The sequence below is a fragment of the Nannospalax galili genome, unplaced genomic scaffold (assembly GCF_000622305.1).
Source record: "Nannospalax galili isolate Female #2095 unplaced genomic scaffold, S.galili_v1.0 scaffold591, whole genome shotgun sequence".
Classification (NCBI taxonomy): domain Eukaryota; kingdom Metazoa; phylum Chordata; class Mammalia; order Rodentia; family Spalacidae; genus Nannospalax; species Nannospalax galili.
In genome coordinates this window covers 2,918,590-2,937,326 of record NW_008330926.1, presented here as the reverse complement: position 1 = coordinate 2,937,326, position 18,737 = coordinate 2,918,590, and the positions used below count along the sequence as shown (strand labels likewise).

Here is an 18,737-nt window from a genome sequence, read left to right as displayed (position 1 = left end):
AGGAAAGAAATGATTCCTTAGGGTGATGGTAAAGAAAACATCCAAGATACCATTCAGGAGTCAGGGTGGCAGCACACAGAAGAGTAGGACAGTGTCTGAAGCCAAAGGAAGGTTTTTTGTTTTTGTTTTCTTGGGGTCTTTTTGAGACAGGGTCTCCTTGTAACCCCAGCTGACTTGGAACTCACTATGTAGACCAGGCTGGCCTAGAACTCACAGAGATCCACCTGCCCCTACCCAAGTGCTGGGATTAAAGCTGTGCGCCACAATGCCTGGCAGGAAGGTTTTTCTTTTTTTTTAATCTTTATAAGACAGGGTCTCCCTGTAGCCCCAGGTGGCCTGGAACACTATGTAGACCAGACTAGGCTCAAATTCACAGAGATCTGCCAACCTCTGCCTTCTGAGTGCTGGGATTAAAGGCATGTGCCACCATGCCCAGCTAGGAAGATATTAAAAAAAAAAGTCTAGCAACTACTCCAGAATCCAATATCCTCAAAATAATAAAAAACAATCCTCCATAGCTTTACCAAATCTAAAACTTAAGACAAAAAACAACAAAAACAAAAAACAAAACAAAACAAAAAACAAAAAAACGGGATGGAGAGATGGCTCAGTGGTTAAGAGCACTGACTGCTCTTGCAGAGGACCAGGGTTTGATTCCCAACACCCACATGGCGGCTACGAACTGTCTTTAACTCCAGTTCCAGGGGAATCCGAAGCCCTCTTCTGACCTCCGCGGCACTGCACGACACGGGTGCACTCACATACATTTAGACAATACACTCATACACATAAAATAAAAATGATAAATATTTTTTTAAAAAACCTGGGGCTGGAGAGATGACTCAGTGGTTAAGAGCCTGACTGCTCTTGCAGAGGACCCAGGTTCGATTCCCAGCACCCACAAGGAGGCTATGAACCGTCCTTAAATGCAGTTCCAGGGGAATCCAAAGCCCTCTTCTGACCTCTGAGGCATTGCGCCACATGGGTGCACTCACATACATGCAGGCAATACACCAAAAAAAGGAAAAAAAAAAAAGAGTTAAGTACTTAAAATGATTTTTGAGGCATTTGTTATGAAACAGAGTGTCATCCCTTTCCTGGTTGCTAACATTTTGGGGAGAATTATGTGCTTTTTTTTTTTTTTTTTTTTTTTGGTCCTTTTGAAACAGGGTCTTCCTATGGCCCCAGGTGGCCTGGAACTTTCTATGTAGACCAGGCTGGCCTCCAACTCACAGAGAGTCTTTTGCCTCTTCTTCCTGAGTGCTGGCATTAAAGGCGTGCACCACCGTGCCTGGCTTAGAACTGTGAAATCTTTTAAGACTTGAATGATTTCATATATAGAGAAATATCTGTAAGAGGTGAAGCTGAAAATAGTACAAAGGAAATCAATGTGGGCTGGAGAGATGGCTCAGCGGTTAAGAACACTGGTTGTTTTTGCAGAAGACCTGGGTTTGAATCCCAGCACCCACATGGCAGCTAACAACTGTCTGTGACTCCAGTCCCAGGGGATCAAAAAAAGGAAATCAATGGATCAATGTCCTTGAAAAGGAATGAGCAGAATTAATCTAGTGCACAGTGGGAGAAATGAGCCTTTGAATTTGCCTTCTTTTGAAGGTTTGTTTATTTGCTGATGGTAGGAAGAAAAAAGCCTGGGGACAGGTATTTGAGAGGTACAGGGGAGCGTCTAGGAAATACTCACTTTAATGATGTTGTTAGGAGCTCTGTTCAAGTTGAGGTTCTTGATTCTCACTGTCAGTTGATGAGCAGTCTTACACGTTACAAGATACTTGCTAATTAAAGGTTTAGGAAACTCAGTCCCTTCAAAGTGCTTCAGTCCTAAAGCTAACAAACTGAGAGAGAGGGAAGGGCACAATCTCATTTCACAGTCCTTTCTTCTAAAAGCCCTCCCAGACAAACTCCTTACATTTTTACAATTCACATTTTCTACATCTAATTATTATACATATTGGCCACTTCTCAATAGAAAGTTTCAGATATTTACTAAGTACTAGGTATTTTAAGGACCAAACATGAAGGGCTCAGTGTATACATCAGTGGTAACATGGGAAAGATCCTGGGTTTAATACCTAGCACTCTTTTTTTATTTTGTGTTTTTGTTGTTTGGGTTTATTGACACAGGGTCTCCCTGTAGTTCTACCTGGCCTCAATCTCAGAGCTCCACCTGCCTATGCCTCTCAAGTGCTGAAATTAAAGGCTTGAGTCACCACATCATGATAAAAATTTTAAAAAAAAAGTTTTTGTTTTTTAAAAGCTCTTTGCATAAAGAGCTTCGAAGATCCTTCATAAAGCCTTGTAATAGCAAAACAGGAGAAGAGAGAGAAAAAAAAACAAACTAATGGCTAGGCATGGTGGTGCACAGCTGTAATCCCAGCACCTAGGAGGCTGAACTTCAAAAGCTAAAGACTGGGCCCTACAGCAAGACCCTATATTATGAAGTAAGGTCTGTAATACAGCTGACATATGTAAGGGTTATACTGTATGTCTAGCATCTTTTTTTTTTTTTTTGGTCTTTTTGAGACAGGGTCTCCCTGTAGCCCCAGCTGTCCTGGAACTCACTATGTAGACCAGGCTGGCCTTGAACTCACAGAGGTCTGCCTGCCTCTGCCTCCTGAGTGCTGGGATTAAAAGCATGTGCCACCACGCCCGGCTTGCCTAACACCCTATGGAAGCTTTGGGGTTGATTTCCAGCACCCCAAAAAAAAAAAAAAAAAAAGCAAAAGGTAGACTAGTTTAACCCAATGGCATATAACCCAATGGCAGAGTATTTGTCTAGCATGCATGAGGCTGGGTTTCAAAGATAAAATAAACAAAAAGATGGGATTACACATCATAAATAAAGTTTATCCAGGCATGGTGACACACTCTTGCAATCCCAACATTTGAGAGGCTGATATACTCCTATGAGTTAGAGGCCAGACTGGGGTACACAGTGATACCCTGTCATCCCCTCCTCTCCCCTCTCAACAAAAGTACCAAATAAACCTAGCTCTTAGTATATGGAGGTAAAGACAATCTGATGTTTAAGTCATCTAAAAAACGGTGTGAATTCAAGGCCAGCTTGGGGTACATGAGACAGTGTCTCAAACAAACAAACCCAAAAACAAAAAACAAATTTGAAAATGTTGTTTTAAAAAAAAACAAAATACAAGCTGGGCATGGTGGCGCACACCTGTAGTCCCAGCACTCAGAAGGCAGAGGCAGGCTGATCTCCGTGAGTTCAAGGCCAGCCTGGTGTACACAGTGAGTTCCAGGACAGCTGGAGCTACAGAGAGACCCTGTCTCAAAAAGACAAAAAAATAAACTTACCTCAGTTACTGACGCTGTTTAAGAGGTACCATGAGAAGGCTGAGGAGGTAACTCATTAGAGTGCTTACCTAGCAAAAACGGTGCCCTAAATTTGATGCCCACATAAACCAGGCCTAAAGGCCCATGCTGTAATCCTCAGCTCTCAAGAAGTAAAAGTAGGAGCGTCGGAAATTAAAGGTCAATTAAGGAGGGAGGGAGGGAGGAAAGGATAGGATGAGGGAAGGAGGAGGAAGAGAAAGAACGAGAGAAAAAGGAAAGGAGAGGATCGTTGTCTTAGGGTTGGGGAATAATAGATTAGAAACTTCACTTTGAAAAATCACCTTTAGTACTACTACAAGATTGGTTTTACAATAAATAAAAGATTAAACAGTGACTTTAAGTGCTTCAAAATACATGTGGCATCCCCTGAAAGTTGCCAAGCACACAGCTTCTAGGTCTTTGACATACACATCTTAATTCCCACAAGTGCCTAGTGCTGATGCATCCCTCCATCCCACAGTGAACGTACTTGTCCTCAGCCTTGGTAAAGATGATCTTATCCCGAGGGTTATTTGCCTTCAGGGAACATATTGGAAGGAGCTCTGGATACATGAAAACCTTGTTTGTGGCTAGGATCCAAGCTACTTGCTTTGGCAAACAGGGAAATTCACTGGCTGTAAGAAAAAAGATCTGTGATAAATGTAATTCAAGGACCAAAGAGCTTCACAAAGTTTTGAGCCCATTTTTGCAGTCAGGCAGAGCTGTCCTTCTCTGACTTGATTCCCTCTCTTTGTCCCACCCAAAGTTCCTAGTCATTTTCAACCTAAAATACACCTAAAAGTGTTAATAAAAGCTGACTCTCTTGTCCTTTCCTATGTGGAAAACTTTATACACTAAGTGACATGAACATACAGCACCTGGCAATACCAGGCACATAATGTATGCTGAAACGCTTTCCATTTCCTTCTCTTTAAATCTTTGGAAGATAAGGTCTTCAACAATATTTTCCTCCTTTCAGGAAAAAAAAGTCCAGCTTTGTTTTGGGAGACAGGACCTTACCTCACTATAGACTGGACTTGACTAGAACGTGCTATGTAGAGCAAGCTGGCCTTGAACTCACAGAGATCTGCCTGCTGGAATTAAAGGCGTACACAACCACACCCAGCTTCTTTTTAATCTCCCTCACAAATCTGATGTCCTAGGGACCAGTAAGATAGCTTAGTGGATAAAGGACCTTCCTGCCAAGTCTGACAAACTGTGTTTGATCCCTGGAATCCACACAGTAGAAGGAAAGAGCCAACAAGTTGTGCTCTGAACAGCACCGGCACGATGGAGCACATAGAGGCCCCGACACACAAATGCAATAAAAATTTTAGTATTCTTCAGTTGGGTACCATGCAGTTTAGTTGGTAGAGCACTTCCCTAGCATATATAAACTCACTTCCACCCCCAGCATGGCATAAAACTAGGCACACACCTATGATCCCAGCACTAGGTAGAAAGATCAGATGCTCAAGGTTATCATTAGCTAAGCAGTCAAGTTCAAGCCTAGTCTGGACTACACAGACCCTATCTTTAAAAAAAAAAACAAAAAAAACCCACAAAAAACAAATCTGGTATTCCAGTTTTTATTTGATAATCTGATTTTCCTTCTATTAGGTTCTCCAAGATTCCTCCCAAGATTGGGAATAACAACAACAAAAGATGATTCTATAAATCTAGTCAAACCTGTAAATTTCTTTAAAATATTGAATGTAGGGGCAGGTCAGATGCATAGCAGGTAAAGGAACTTTTCGCTAGGCCTCATGACCTGAGCTGAATTCCTGGGACCATGAGCCACTCTCTCTCTCTCTCTCTCTCTCTCTCTCTCAATAAATATAATTTTAAAAATTTAAATATTGAATGCAGAAAATGTTTAACATTTCTAATTGGGGCCTAATTTCCAAATCGAAATTTCATTCAAAATGAGAATGCTATCTACCCCACAATCATTACAGGATATAAATGAGATTCTGTTTTGTTTTTATGGTGTTGGGGATCAAATGCAGGGTCTTGGAAATACAAACACTCTAGCACTGAGCTATCATCATAGTCTATGAGTTGATCTTTGTTTTGTTTTGTTTTTGGTACTGGAGACTGAATCCAGAATCTAGCACATGCAAGGCATATACTTTACCACTGAGTTATATCCCAGCCCCCATGAGTTGGTATTAATGAATCAGAGTAAAAAAATATAAACATGACTAAACTCCACAACTTGACATTCAACTTTACCAAACCCATGTCCTAGCACTGACCCATATATCTATCATGTAAGCGTAGTTCTTAGCAATGTGTCCCTTATACTCTATCACCCACATTACTATTCTGCCCATTGCCTGCCTCTATGCCTTACCGAACACGAGTACAAAGGACAAAAGACAGAAAGGATACATTATAAATATCCTGTCTTTTCCATTTCTAAGAAATTATACCAGGAAATTATATGACTCTCATCTCACACTGCAAATGAAAACTTGAAATTGACGTATCTGACTCCTACCAGTCTTCTTGACGGTTTTATGAGGACTGCAGTCACTGCTAACATGAGTGTTGAAGTCTTCAATGAGCTGCATGGCTCCCATCCAGTTACAGGGTTGGAATAGGGTCTGAAACCTGGGGTTGAACTGCTGGTGAACAGCCATGGAGTTTTCAGCAAAGATTCCCAGCTCCTTCTGAGAAAATAAGACACAAAGGAAATCTAAGACAATTCCAGACACACCAGAGTCCACAGCCTCTGAATGAGAAATTGTCCTTGCTGCTATAGACTTAAAGACAGGGAAAAATCTTTCTTAACTGACATTATTCCATTAAGACTTCTCTGCCTGAGTCCTCAGATTTTTGGGGACTAACATTCTTTTTTTTTAATTCTGAGACTGAGCATTTCTCCATCTTGTAGATACATGGTGAGGCTTCCAAGGCAGAATCATGGTTCTCAATTAGCTAAGGGTGTGGCTCAGCAGTAGCACTGGACTGGCAGGGAGGGTTATGTGGGATATTAGATTCCTCTTCTGTCATGTGTCTTTTAATTTCATTTAATTTTCTGTCTTCTTTTTTCTTTTTGGTGTGTGTGTGTTGAGATAGGATTGAACTATGTAGCCCAGGATGGCCTTAAACTCATGAACCTCCTTTTCGAAAGTACTGAGAACACACGGCGCTATTATACTTGGCTCTTGTTTTATAAAAGTTTTTCTGAATAACAAATCAAATAAAAATTTTCTCATGATCTTCTGAATATAGTAAATAAACAGAATTTTAAAAAAAGGATTCAGCCGGGCATGGTGGCCCATGCCTTTAATCCCAGCACTTGGGAGGCAGAGGCAGGCAGATCTCTGTGAGTTTGAGGCCAGCCTGGTCTAAAGGCCAGCTGGAGCTACAGGGAGATATTGTCTCAAAAAGACAAAGAAAAAAAATTATTTATTTTTATGTTATGTGTGGGTATTTTGCCTTTATGTGTGTATGTGTTTTAGAATGACCTTAAGCAGCCATACAGGTGCTGGGAACCGATCCTGGGTCCTCTGTAAGATCTGTAAGAGGAGGAAGGCTCTTCACCACTGAGCCAACTCTTCAGTCCTTAAACAGACTCTTTTTAAGCAAAGAGGAAGCTTAGCATATTAGCAAACACATTACTAAACCACAGAAAGACTTTTTCCAGGGTCCTCCTCCCTTGGAGCCGTCCCACAGAAGTCCAGTTTACCTTCCTCAGGAAGTCTACATTCACTATGCTAGGAAGGAGGGGAAAGGGGAAAGGACGGAGAACTGATTCAAATTTATGTCTTTCTCAAAAATATTTCAAAATGTCATATGCAAAATTAATTCTATACATAAAACACTGAACTTGAACCTAATAAATTGGTAATGAATTCAACAGCTATAAAAACAGAACTTTAAAAAAAGGAGAGCTGGGGATGTAGCTCAGTAGAGTGCTTGCTGACCAAGCACAAAGCCCACCCCAGCACCACATAAACTGGGCATGGTGCTACACATCTCTAACTCCAGCACTTGTGAGGTAGAGGCAGGGGGATCATCTTCACTTCAAGGTCATCCTCAGATACATACTGAGTTTGAGGCCACAGTGGGCTATATGAGACCCTGCCTCATTAAAAAAAAAAAAATATGCTGGGTGTGGTGGCACATGCCTTTGAGTCCAGAACTTGGGGGGCGGAGGCAGGCAGATCTCTGTGAGTGGGAGGTCAGCCTAGTCTACAGAGTGAGCTCCAGCCTATCTGGGGGAACAGGGAGACCCTGTCTCAAAAAGACAAAAAAATAAATAAATAAAATAAATAAATAATGTCAGGGTGCATCCAAAGATAAGAAGGATGCATTTAAAATGTGCAAACTGGGGCTGGAAAGATGGCATAGAACACTTACTGTTCTTCCAGAGGACCCAGGTTCGATTCCCAGCACCCATATGGCAGCTAACAATTGTCCAAACTCCAGTTCCAGGGGATCTGATACTCTCTTCTGGCCTCTGCAGGCACTGCATGAACATGATTCACTTTCATACATGGAGGCAAAATACTCACATACATACATTAAAAATAATAAATAAAAAAATTTTTTTTTAATGTATAAAGGACAACACTTAGGAAATTTCCTTAGACTCATTGTTCTGTCAGGCAAACATAGGAAACCAAAGGACAAGCAGGTATAGTGACCAAAAACACCCAGAAGAGAAGAATAAATGTAGATTCCAATCAGTGAATAACTGTGAGAAAGTACTTGCCAAGCTAACTTCATATTGAAATCTATAGAATTAAGGAAATGTGGAACCTTACAAGAAATATCCTTGTGGTACTGGCCTCCGAACTGAGGTTGGGGTTGGATGTGGTGAGAAGGTAGATTTGTGTCAAGAGCTGAACATGCTGGGAAAGGGAAAAAAACATAAAACATTGACATATTATAATATTGCCATTTCAGGAACACACAGAGGTCTTACCAAGAGGTTTGCTTTCTTAGAAGGACCACTAGAACAAAGTAGGATCTTGGCAGGAATTTCTCAGATATGCCCTTCAGCAAAATGACACACTCAAAGTTTAACCACAAACCAGAGACTGAGAACAGAAAGGAAAAAAACTGGCACTGAAGGCTATTAAACTTGAATGGATTACTAAAGACCCTGAAATCTCCATTTCTAAGCATCGTCAGGTTTCTTTATTTGCTTTCCTGCCTGAGACACTGTGCATGAATATAATATTCTCTCAGGGTCTTTGTAGACTGAGTAGCCTATGGTCCACAGTTTCAGTGGGAAGTAAGGCAGCTACCTCTGCCTTTATAAGGCTGCTCACTTTTGGCTTCAGTGTCAAGCCACAAGGTAATCTAATTCCAACACCAGAAAAAAGGCGTACCTGCCGCATCTGCTGTTGAAGTCTGTTCCTTTGTGCTGGGTCTAGAATCAGAGTCTGATGGACTTTCTCCTTCGGAGGGTTCTGCCTTTCTAGTTCAGGCTGCTGTTTGACTGAAGATTTTTTCATTTTCAGCTGTTCGAGTAACTCCTTCACTGTCCGATGTCGTTCATTTAACAAGTTAGCCAATGGTTCTTCAAACCTAGTCCCAAAAGGAAAATAACAGAATTTTGAACATTTCCCTAGGCACATGAGACATCCAATTCCTTATAGTGGTGTGTTAACCAAGCCTGAAGAAATGTCCATTTACTACTAATTCCCAAACTGCACTATATCCAACATCAAACTGCACTATAGCCAACTGCTCCTTCAGATTATTAGCATATATTCAAATAAAATAATTCTCATGCAGGGGGATAACTTTGTGGTAGAGCACATGCCTAGCATGCTGGAAGCCCTGGGTTTAATCCCCAGCAATGCCTAAAAAGATTTTGGCTGGACGTGGTAGCACATGCCTTTAATCCCAGCACTTAGGAGGCAGAGGCAGGCGGATCTCTGCAAGTTCGAGATCAGCCTGGTCTACATAGTCAGTTCCAGGCCAGCTGGGGGTACAGGGAGACCCTGTCTGAAAAAGACCACAAAAAAAGATTTTGAATTATTTCCCACCTTTTTATTCTACAATCAGTTGTCTATCTAATGTACAAATAGAGAAGAAGAAATTAAGTAAAAATCTAGGAGCAGAGAAATATCTGCTTAACACAGGGGCTAGTGGGACCTCCTCATTTTTGCATCATACACACATTACTTGATGACTTCTTCCCTAAAATGACACAGAACTTTCCAAGAGTATAGCATTTGGTCTCTACTTAAACTGTTAAGCTCTTTCCATTCAGGGTGCCCTTCCGTCATTTCTTAAAAAGTCAAAGTATGGCCAGGCGTGGTGGCACACACCTTTAATCCCAGCACTTGGGAGGCAGAGGCAGGCAGATCTCTGAGTTCAAGGCCAGCCTGGTCTACACAGTGAGTTCCAGATCAGCTGGGGCTACTGTTTCAAAGAAGACCCCCCCCCCAAAAAAAAAGACAGCATACTAGAAGTAAAGACTGTTTGGTCAACCCAGGGCCCTTCAGCAGCCAATGGAGTGGGGAGGCAGCAGAGTTCCCCAAAGCCTGACAGACCTCAGAAGCTGGCTCCAAAGAGCAATGCAGGTAAGAGCACAACCTTACTCCCAGTTATCTCCAAGCTAGGCCCCACCACACCATCAAGTGTGAGGAGATGTATGACAGTCAGAAGATGAAATAGGTAATGGAAAATGACTGGGTTGTAAAGGGCTAGATGGGATAGTATCTCCCATTCCTGCTGCTATACCTAATATTGCTCCTCTGATGAAACAGTTCATAAAAGTAATGGAATCTTTTAATGCAGTATTAAACTTCACTAATTGTTTGTTTGTAGTCCCACCCTAGCTGCTGAATTGATATATGCTTGGAATGGACAGTGATGGCCTTCAGCAATTCTCCTACCCTCTGTAGAAAGCAGTATATAATGCTTGAGTATCCTTCTAGATTTCCAAAAGCATCTGGAAGAAGAGTAAAAACAGCAACTAAAAAGTTGGAACAAAAGCCGGGTGTGGTGGTGCACACCTTTAGTCCCAGCACTCAGGAGGCAGAGGCAGGTGGATATCTGTGAGTTGGGAGGCCAGCCTGGTCTACATAAGGAGTTCCAGGCCAGCTGGTGCTACAGGGAGACCCTGTCTCAAAAACACCAAAAAAAAAAAAAGTTGGAACAAATGTACCCTGTATTGGTGGGGAAAGGCACTCCTAGGAGCGTTAAGGCTATTGAGTGAAAATCTCAGTGTAAGAGGTCCTCTCTATGAGCTAGTAGCCAGGGAGGCCACTAAGGCCCTATAAACCATAAACGTGGTTACCACTGCTGCTGGCTCCATTCCAGAACTAGACAGTGAGTTGATGTCCAAGGCACTGCACGTTTTAGTTGCAGGACATGGAGAAATCAAGCTGGGATGGAGCTAGAAGCAGACTTCCCACTGGCTGGCTTTTATAGCACCTGAAGGTATTATACAGGCTGCTGGTGGAAAATTGTCACCAAGAGACTGGCATCGTTATGAAGCCTGTTCTATACACTACAAACATGACAGGAAAGATGCTCCTGCTTTTCAATGGGATTGAAGACCAAGTCCACAGGAGAGAACTCACATTTGGTTCTGTAAGTCAGGACAAAGACCTGTGGCTATGGAGGAGGGGGAGGCAATTGCTACTGCTGTGTGAAATAGATGTTATAGAGCTGTCGAATTGCTTTTAAAAAAAAAGATTTGTGGGGCTGGAGAGATGGCAAGGTGGTTAAGAACACTGGTTGTTCTTGCAGAAAAACCAGGTTAGAATCCCAGCACCCACATGGCAGCTAACAACTGTCTGTAACTCCAGTTCCAGGGGATCCGATAGTCTCTTCTGTCCTTCATGGGCACTGCACGACACAGGTGCACTTACCTACATGCAGGCAATACACGCATGTGTATGAGTGTTTTGCCTATGTGTGTATAAGTGTACCTGTGTCATGCAATGCATATAGAAGCCAGAAAAGGGTGTTGGAACCACTGGAACTAGAGTTAGAGATGGTTGTGAGCCACCATGTGGGTGCTGAGAACCAAACCTGGGTCCTCTGCTAGAACAGCCAGTGTGCTTAACTACTGGCCATCTCTCCAGCCCCTTTATTCTTATTTTTAACTATGTGTATATATGTGTTTCTGTGTGGGTTTGTGCACATGAATACAGGCATGAGTACAGGTGCCTATTACAGGTCTCAGAAAAGAGCATCAGATCCCCTGGAGGTTGAGTTACAGATTGTTGGGAGTGGCCAGATGTGGGTGTGGGAACTAAATTCAGACTCTCTGGAAGAACAGTATGAGCTCTTCATGGATGAGCTGTTACTCCAGCCCCTTGGGGTTTTGTTGTTGTTGTTGCTGGTTGTTAAGCTCAGGGACCATTTTATTAGTATTTGGGAGTAAAACCGTAGAGCAATCAAGCTAGGGTCCAAGAAAGGAAGCGTGTTCAGCAATGGAGATTAACAAGCACCTGAATGTGGTGGTGGGGTGTCGGGTCTGCAGAGATACAATGAGAAAGTCAGAGTGTCAGAACAAGCATAACTAGGCTTTTGGCCAGTATCCAAAAAGAGAAAGAAGTAAAGGTTAGGCTTTTTAAGTCACAACTCAAAAAAACAGCAGGCTTAGCAATGAAAATCTGCACCTGACTACCCAAACTGTCTTCTAAACATCTATGTTTATGCCCACAGATCATTGCTGCTATCAGCCTGGAGGCAATCTTCTTTTGTCTGAAGTGGGAGTAGTTACTGAAGAAACTTAGGCTGATGAGAGGAAGAGACTGTCATTGTGGCACATTGGTCTAATGCACAGCCACATATGGAAGAAAATAACTGGATGTCTAGATCACTTCCTCCAGGCTCAGGGAACACGGCAGAAGAAAGGTCAGATTCTTCTGTGGATCCGCCTGAAAGCTGGACAAAGAATTTCAATTCAACTTTTATTAGTTATCACACAGCTGGGGTGGTCTTTTTGGTGATGCAGGTAGTGATATCTCAGCCACTTGTGATCCTAAGGTATAACCCCAATAAACTCGTTGGTTTACTAAACTATACTTGGACAACGCCCTATCTGGTATGAAGAAATACCTATTCACACCTACTCAGGAAAATCACACATCTAGTCATCCATCCAATTACTACTACTACTTCGAGTTTGGTGTTACAGTGGATTATAGTAGATAAATAGCAGGTTCAAATCCACTGCAAAAATAGAGCAGGAATTTAAAGTCTCTACTTTCTGAAGATTCTTCTCTTGTGACCCCTCCCTCTCTCAGGGGGGTTCTTTTACACTTTTCTTTAATAAAGCTACATTTACTCTGCTAAATAAATAAAGTGTCTACTTACTGGATGATGTAAGAGACAAAATAACTTTCTACAAAAAGGTTAGTGCATGTTTGAGGCCCCTAGGGGATGGGATTATAGCTTGTGTTTAATGGTTTGCTCAGTCAATCTGTAGGTGACTAACACGCCATCAGAAATATCCATCAGATGTTATGACAAATGGGGAGAATCTTACAATGAAGGGGGGTTTCTGTGGCTGGCCATGTGAAGTCCTGCACACCTCTCCAGCACCACTTACCTGGAGAGGTGCTCCAGGTGCCAGCTAATGTTTTTTCTCCTTTCCCAAACAGATACTGCTTTGTCTCTAGCTGTACTGCCCCAGAACAAGGAGACTTTTTTTTTTAACCTGGCAAATAACTCACCTCCAGGGCTCTGCATCCTAATACCAACAAGAAACTAGCTGAAGATGGGAAATAATTATAATTTCTAAAACAACTTCAGAAATACATTATTCCTTCATTCTAAATTTCAGCCAGCATACCGTAGGGCTTGAGGGGTGTTAAAGTTAGGCCGAGACTCTGTAACACGTTCCTCTTCCTCTGGGCCATCATCTTCCATATTGGAGAATCCCAACTCGTCTTGGAACTGTGGGCAAAAAAAGGGAGGGTCAGTGCTGGGCGTGGTGGCGCACGCCTTTAATCCCAGCACTTGGGAGGCAGAGGCAGGCGGATCTCCCTGAGTTCAAGGCCAGCCTGGTCTACATAGTGCATTCCAGGACAGCTCAGGCTACAGGGAAATCCTGTCTCAAAAAGACCCCCCCCCCAAAAAAAAGGGAGGATTTTCTTGGGGGATGAGCCTCTAGAAGTCTAACACTAACACACATGTGTAAGTAAAAACTACAGATTTCAGGGACTTTAATAAAGCTGATATCAAAAGAACTTACAATGGACTCATTCTCACTTTAGAAATCTTACAACCCCAGTCTTGGAATGAGTAATATGCTCAGAATGAAGTCTCTCAACTGGCAAACTTGTAATAGAAAGGATAGAGAACAGGTAACTCAAAACAATTCATCTCTTACACAGAAATATCTTTGTGTGTGTGTGTGTATGTATGTATGTGTGAGTGTATGTATGTATGTGTGGGTGTATACACATGAACATGTGGGTACACAAGCATGTATGTGCAGACCAGAGGTTGACATTGGGTATCTTCCTCAATCACGTCTCCATCTTTGTGTATGTGTGCGTTCGTGTGTGTGTGTGTGTGTGTGTGTGTGTGTAAAATAGGGTCCCCCATGAGTTGCCAGTATCAGCCTCTTTCCAGCTTACCAGTGCTGTGATTTCAGGTGTGCCCTAGCACACATGGCTTTTATGTGGGTGCTGGAGATCTAAACTGTAGGAAACCAGGATGCCAGGCCCTAGGGTGACGTGAGCCTAAAACTTACAGGTCCAGGCTGCATTCTCTGCTAAAGGGAGGGGCACTGAAAACAGTGGCTCTGATAATCCCTGTCCTGCAGAACACTGTTAGGCTGACAGGAGGAAGTGGGCAGCCTGGTCATAAAAGTGCAGGCTCCCTGCTCTGTGGGAAAGCGTCTTGGTCAACAACCCTTAGCTCATCTCCTTGTCCTAAACAAATAACTCAGCTATCCCTGGCTAAGAGATTAGGCCAGGTTAAAGGTTTACCCCTGACCTAACAGCTTTTAGCACTAAGAAAGAAAACATTGTGGCCCATAAATTACTGGATGGGCATTGATAACCTTGAGTAAAAGTTTAAGAATCCTTCTGGCGCCAACTAATAGACTAAATGTCCTGTTTCTTTGTATCCTAAATCTTTGTATGTGATTGCCATATCCCACGTGACTGCTAGTTCCTTGGGATGTATAAAACCTATCTGAATTCTAAAATAAATCATCCTGTTGGGAAGACACAGGTCCCAGAGTTTGTGACTCTGTCGCCAATCAGACCCTCTGCCCAAAGCCAGCAGGTACCCCGCTAAGCAAAGCAAACCTGAGTCCAGACAACTGGCGCCTGAAACAGGGACATTCTCGGACCTCTGCTTCACTGTGGACAGAGCAATTCTCCCCCCTTCGGCTGATTGGATCCCCTTGTCACGCTGGTTCGTAGGTAAGGGGCAATTGTAAATATGGGTAATTCTCTCTCTCCAGACCTGTCTCACTTCCAATCTACTCTTAAATGCATGCTAAAGTCTAGACGAATTAAATGTACAGAAATTCAGATTAAGGCCTTTTTAGATATTACTATAGAATGTAATCCTTGGTTTCCTGCTGCGGGAACTATTGACTTGGAATCTTGGAAAAGAGTAGGAGACAATGTACAGAATTATCAAAAGCAGGGCAAGACTGTGCCTGTCTTCTATTTCCCTCTCTGGTCTGCTCTTTGCCAGTGTCTCCAAATAGAAGAGGACTCCCCTCCCTCTGTGGCCCCTCTGCCCCCTCCCCCCGCCAGTCCTCCCTCCACAACAGCCCAACAGCAGGAACCTTCTCAGGCTGCTACTCAGCTTCAGGCACCTCCTCTGGGTGCTGTGAAGCTGCCAGAGCTCCCTCCTGATGTGGCACAGCCTCTGGGAACGCAACCACTCGCCTCTAATTCTATTAGAGACGGGGAGGTGGCCCCACTTTAGGATCTCTCCCCATGTCCCCTTGTCCCTCAGCATTCCCCATGGCATATGTTTCTTATACTTCACCCTCTGCTTCTGACCCTGAATCTCTCCTTCCCATGTTTCAAAATCTGCTCACAGGAGACACTTTCTCTAGAGAACATTTGACTCCCTTGCCATATCCATTTCCTCGGTTCTTTCCAGTTCACATTCGAGCTGGCCGTGCAGCAGCTGACAATCCTGTACTTAGAATTCATAGTCCTTTGGGCTTTGAAACACTGAAAGCAATTCACAAGGAGGTGATGGAAAATGGTATGCATGGCCCTTTTACCATGGCCATCTTTGATCAGCTTAGCCATAAATCAGTCACTGCTTGGGACTTTAAAAACCTTGCCCAGGCTGCTTTGTCCCCAGGACAATGGCTCCTTTTTAAATCTAAATACTATGATGAATGCACTGAACAGGCAGCTAGAAATGCTCAGGCTAATGTTGATGTGACAGTTGACATGCTTAACAGCTCAATATTTTGATCAGGTGCGCCTCGGTGCCTTGAGAGCCTGGAGATCCACACCGGATAGTGAGACAGCGAGAGCTAGCTTAGCTGATCTCAAACAAAAGCCACAGGAGCAATGGGCTAAATTCTTAGCTAGGGTCCAGCAGTAGAGGCTAAGGTTCCTCACATAGAAGCTGCCCAGATTTTAATAAAACAACTTGCTTATGATGGCTCAACTCAAGAATGTAAAGCAGCGATTGCTCCAGTAAAAAAAATAAAGATTTGTCTTCCTGGGTAATAGCAACCCAGAACATAGGCACAGTTTTAGCACAGGTTAGCATGATGGCAACTGCATTGGCAGAAGCTTGTGCTGCCCAAATAAAAGATTCATGCTTTAAATGTGAAAAAGTTGGATCACTTTGCAAGACAATGCCCTCTCATAAATTACAAGCCTATACCTGATCTCCAACCTTCAAGCTCGAGACCTAAACCAAATAATAAGTGCCATAAATGTCAAAAAGGTTACCATTGGGCTAGAGATTGCCGTTCTTACTTCAATAAAAATAACAAAACTTTAAACGAGAGATGGGGCAGCCCTCAGCCCCACAACCAAGAGGGTCAACAGCCTCAGTGGGAGTAAACCCCGCCTGGGCATTATGGATTCACCCTGTAATGTCTGACCTTAAGCCTACAATGACCCTAATAGTACAGGGAATTGCTATAAGAGGTCTGTTAGATACAGAGGCTGACCAATCAATTATTAAACATGAGGACTGGCCATCACACTGGCCCACAAAAAAGCCCCCCCTCCCCCCCCGCTCCTGGGGGTAGGAGGAACAATTTCCTCACTCCAGTCTTTCCATCCCCTACAGTGGGAAGATTCAGATGGGGTCCATGGAACTTTTCAGCCATTTATCACCACACTACACTAGCCTCTGGGGAAAAGATGTGCTAGGACAATTACAGGTGTGTATCTCCTCAGCCTGGACCCAAAATTCTGACTATACCTCTGAACATTCTTATACTGTTAATAATCCTTTTATTCAACACCCCCAATTCTAAAGGCCATTGCTCTGCCACTTGAGCCCATATAAGAGGAATTATTTCTTCACTCCAGTCTTACCATTCCCTATCACGGCCTGTTTAAATACTAAATTGCCTCATTTACAGGGTCTTGTACAAGAACGATTAGATAAAGAACACGTAGAGCCCTCTAACAGTCCATGGAACATGCCTATATTTGTAATACAAAAGAAAACTCATGGAAAATGGAGATTTTTACAAGACTTAAGAAAAGTTAATGCGACTATGAAAAAGATGGGATCACTGCAGCCTTGCCTTCCATCTCCTGCAGCTGTGCCTGCAGGACATGCTATTATAATAATTGATATAAAGGACTGTTTCTTTTCTATTCCTTTACATCCCGAGGATAGGGAGGGTTTTGCTTTCACTATCCCTGTCAACAATCACTCTGTGCCCACGCAGAGATATCAATGGAAATTCCTGCCTCAGGGAATGAAAAATAGTCCTACTATACGCCAATTTTATGTGCATAAAATAATTAGTCCAATACTTAAAAAATTCCCTACTGTTCTTGTTTTTCATTATATGGATGATATTCTCCTTAGTCACCCTTCTATTCAACTTTTAGAAGTTATGTTTACTAAATTAATGACTATTTTAACAAAATATGGACTTTATATTTCCTCAGAAAAAATCCAAAACCATGGGTCTTATACTTATTTGGAATATGTCATCTTAGATAACCAATTATACCCTACCACCCCAAAAATAGAGTTGCCAGGTTCTTGTACTTTAAATCAATTACAACAATTTATGGGACATTTAAACTGGTGTAGGCCTTCTCTTCATCTTACTACCATGCAATTAAGTTCTCTTTTCCATCTATTAGAAGGGGACTCAGATCCTAACTCTCTTAGATATTTAAGTACAAATGCTAAACAAGCCTTAACACTGGTAAATAAAGCCCTTCATCAAATAAGAGTAAATAGGGTTAATCCTCAAAAAGATATTCAGATTCTTATAATTCCAAATATAGAACAACCATTAGCTATTATATTTCAAGAGCCTAATTGTCCATTAGAATTTATTCACTTCCCCCATTATCTTAATAAAAAAATAACACCTTATTATTCTATGATAATTCTTTTAATTCAGAGAGCCCGTTTATGGACTCTTCATGTTTTTGGGAAAGACCCTGATAAAATAATTTTACCCCTTATGTGGAAAGAAATTGATTATGTAGCTTCGATTTCCCCTTCATGGCAACTTGCCTTTGCAAACTATGCTGGAGATACTGGCATTCATTATCCATCCTGGAAACTTTTAAAATTATTTCAAATTAGTAAGTTTATCTTTCCCACTATTACTTCACTTCACACTCTCCTCTCCCCAGACATCCTGTTTACAGATGGGACTAACAAAGGAAAGGCCGCAGCTATTTTATACCAACTTCAAACAAAACAAAACGTTTCTCATACTTGGGAAATGCCTATTACTGCTTCTGCTCAGTATTCAGAACTTTATGCTATCCTCCAAAGCTTCATGCTTTTTCCTCAACCTTTAAATATCTACACAGATTCGGAATATGCTCCCCAGGCACTCCTAAAACTAGAAACAGCATTTTTACAACATAAACCAGGAGAACCTATTGGGATGTTATTCTTATCTCTGAGGACTAAAATTAGCCAAAGAAAACACTAATTTTTTGTAACTCATATACGCTCCCACACTGGATTACCTGGTCCATTAGCCTCCTTAAATCAACAAAAAGATAACCTAACCAAACAAGTAAATGTTGTGACTCCTTTATGCAGTCACCAACTACTTCATCAGCCAGCAAAAATGTTAAAAGCTTTATATCCCCGCCTTACTAAGGATCAAGCTAAAATTATAGTTAAACAATGTCCTCAATGTGCTCCACTTCTTCCTTTAGGTCCCATGACTGGAGGCAATCCTCATGGCCTATGGGCTAATATGATCTGGCAAACTAATATAACTCATATAACTAAATTCGGAA

At 42.2% G+C, this 18,737-nt stretch overlaps 1 protein-coding gene across 4 annotated transcripts in view; it reads right to left on the bottom strand.

The window, feature by feature from the left end:
* Window positions 1-18,737, bottom strand: part of Gon4l (gon-4 like) — a 100,054-nt gene that overhangs the window by 20,428 nt on the left and 60,889 nt on the right. For all 4 annotated transcript variants that reach the window (XM_029556901.1, XM_008854002.3, XM_008854019.3 and 1 more), the window contains 6 exons: window positions 13,127-13,230; window positions 8,694-8,892; window positions 8,124-8,210; window positions 5,849-6,020; window positions 3,836-3,980; window positions 1,700-1,850 (listed from right to left, as the gene is read on the bottom strand). In XM_029556901.1, the coding sequence (XP_029412761.1) occupies window positions 1,700-1,850; window positions 3,836-3,980; window positions 5,849-6,020; window positions 8,124-8,210; window positions 8,694-8,892; window positions 13,127-13,230 (858 nt within the window). The remainder of the gene's footprint in view (window positions 1-1,699; window positions 1,851-3,835; window positions 3,981-5,848; window positions 6,021-8,123; window positions 8,211-8,693; window positions 8,893-13,126; window positions 13,231-18,737) is intronic.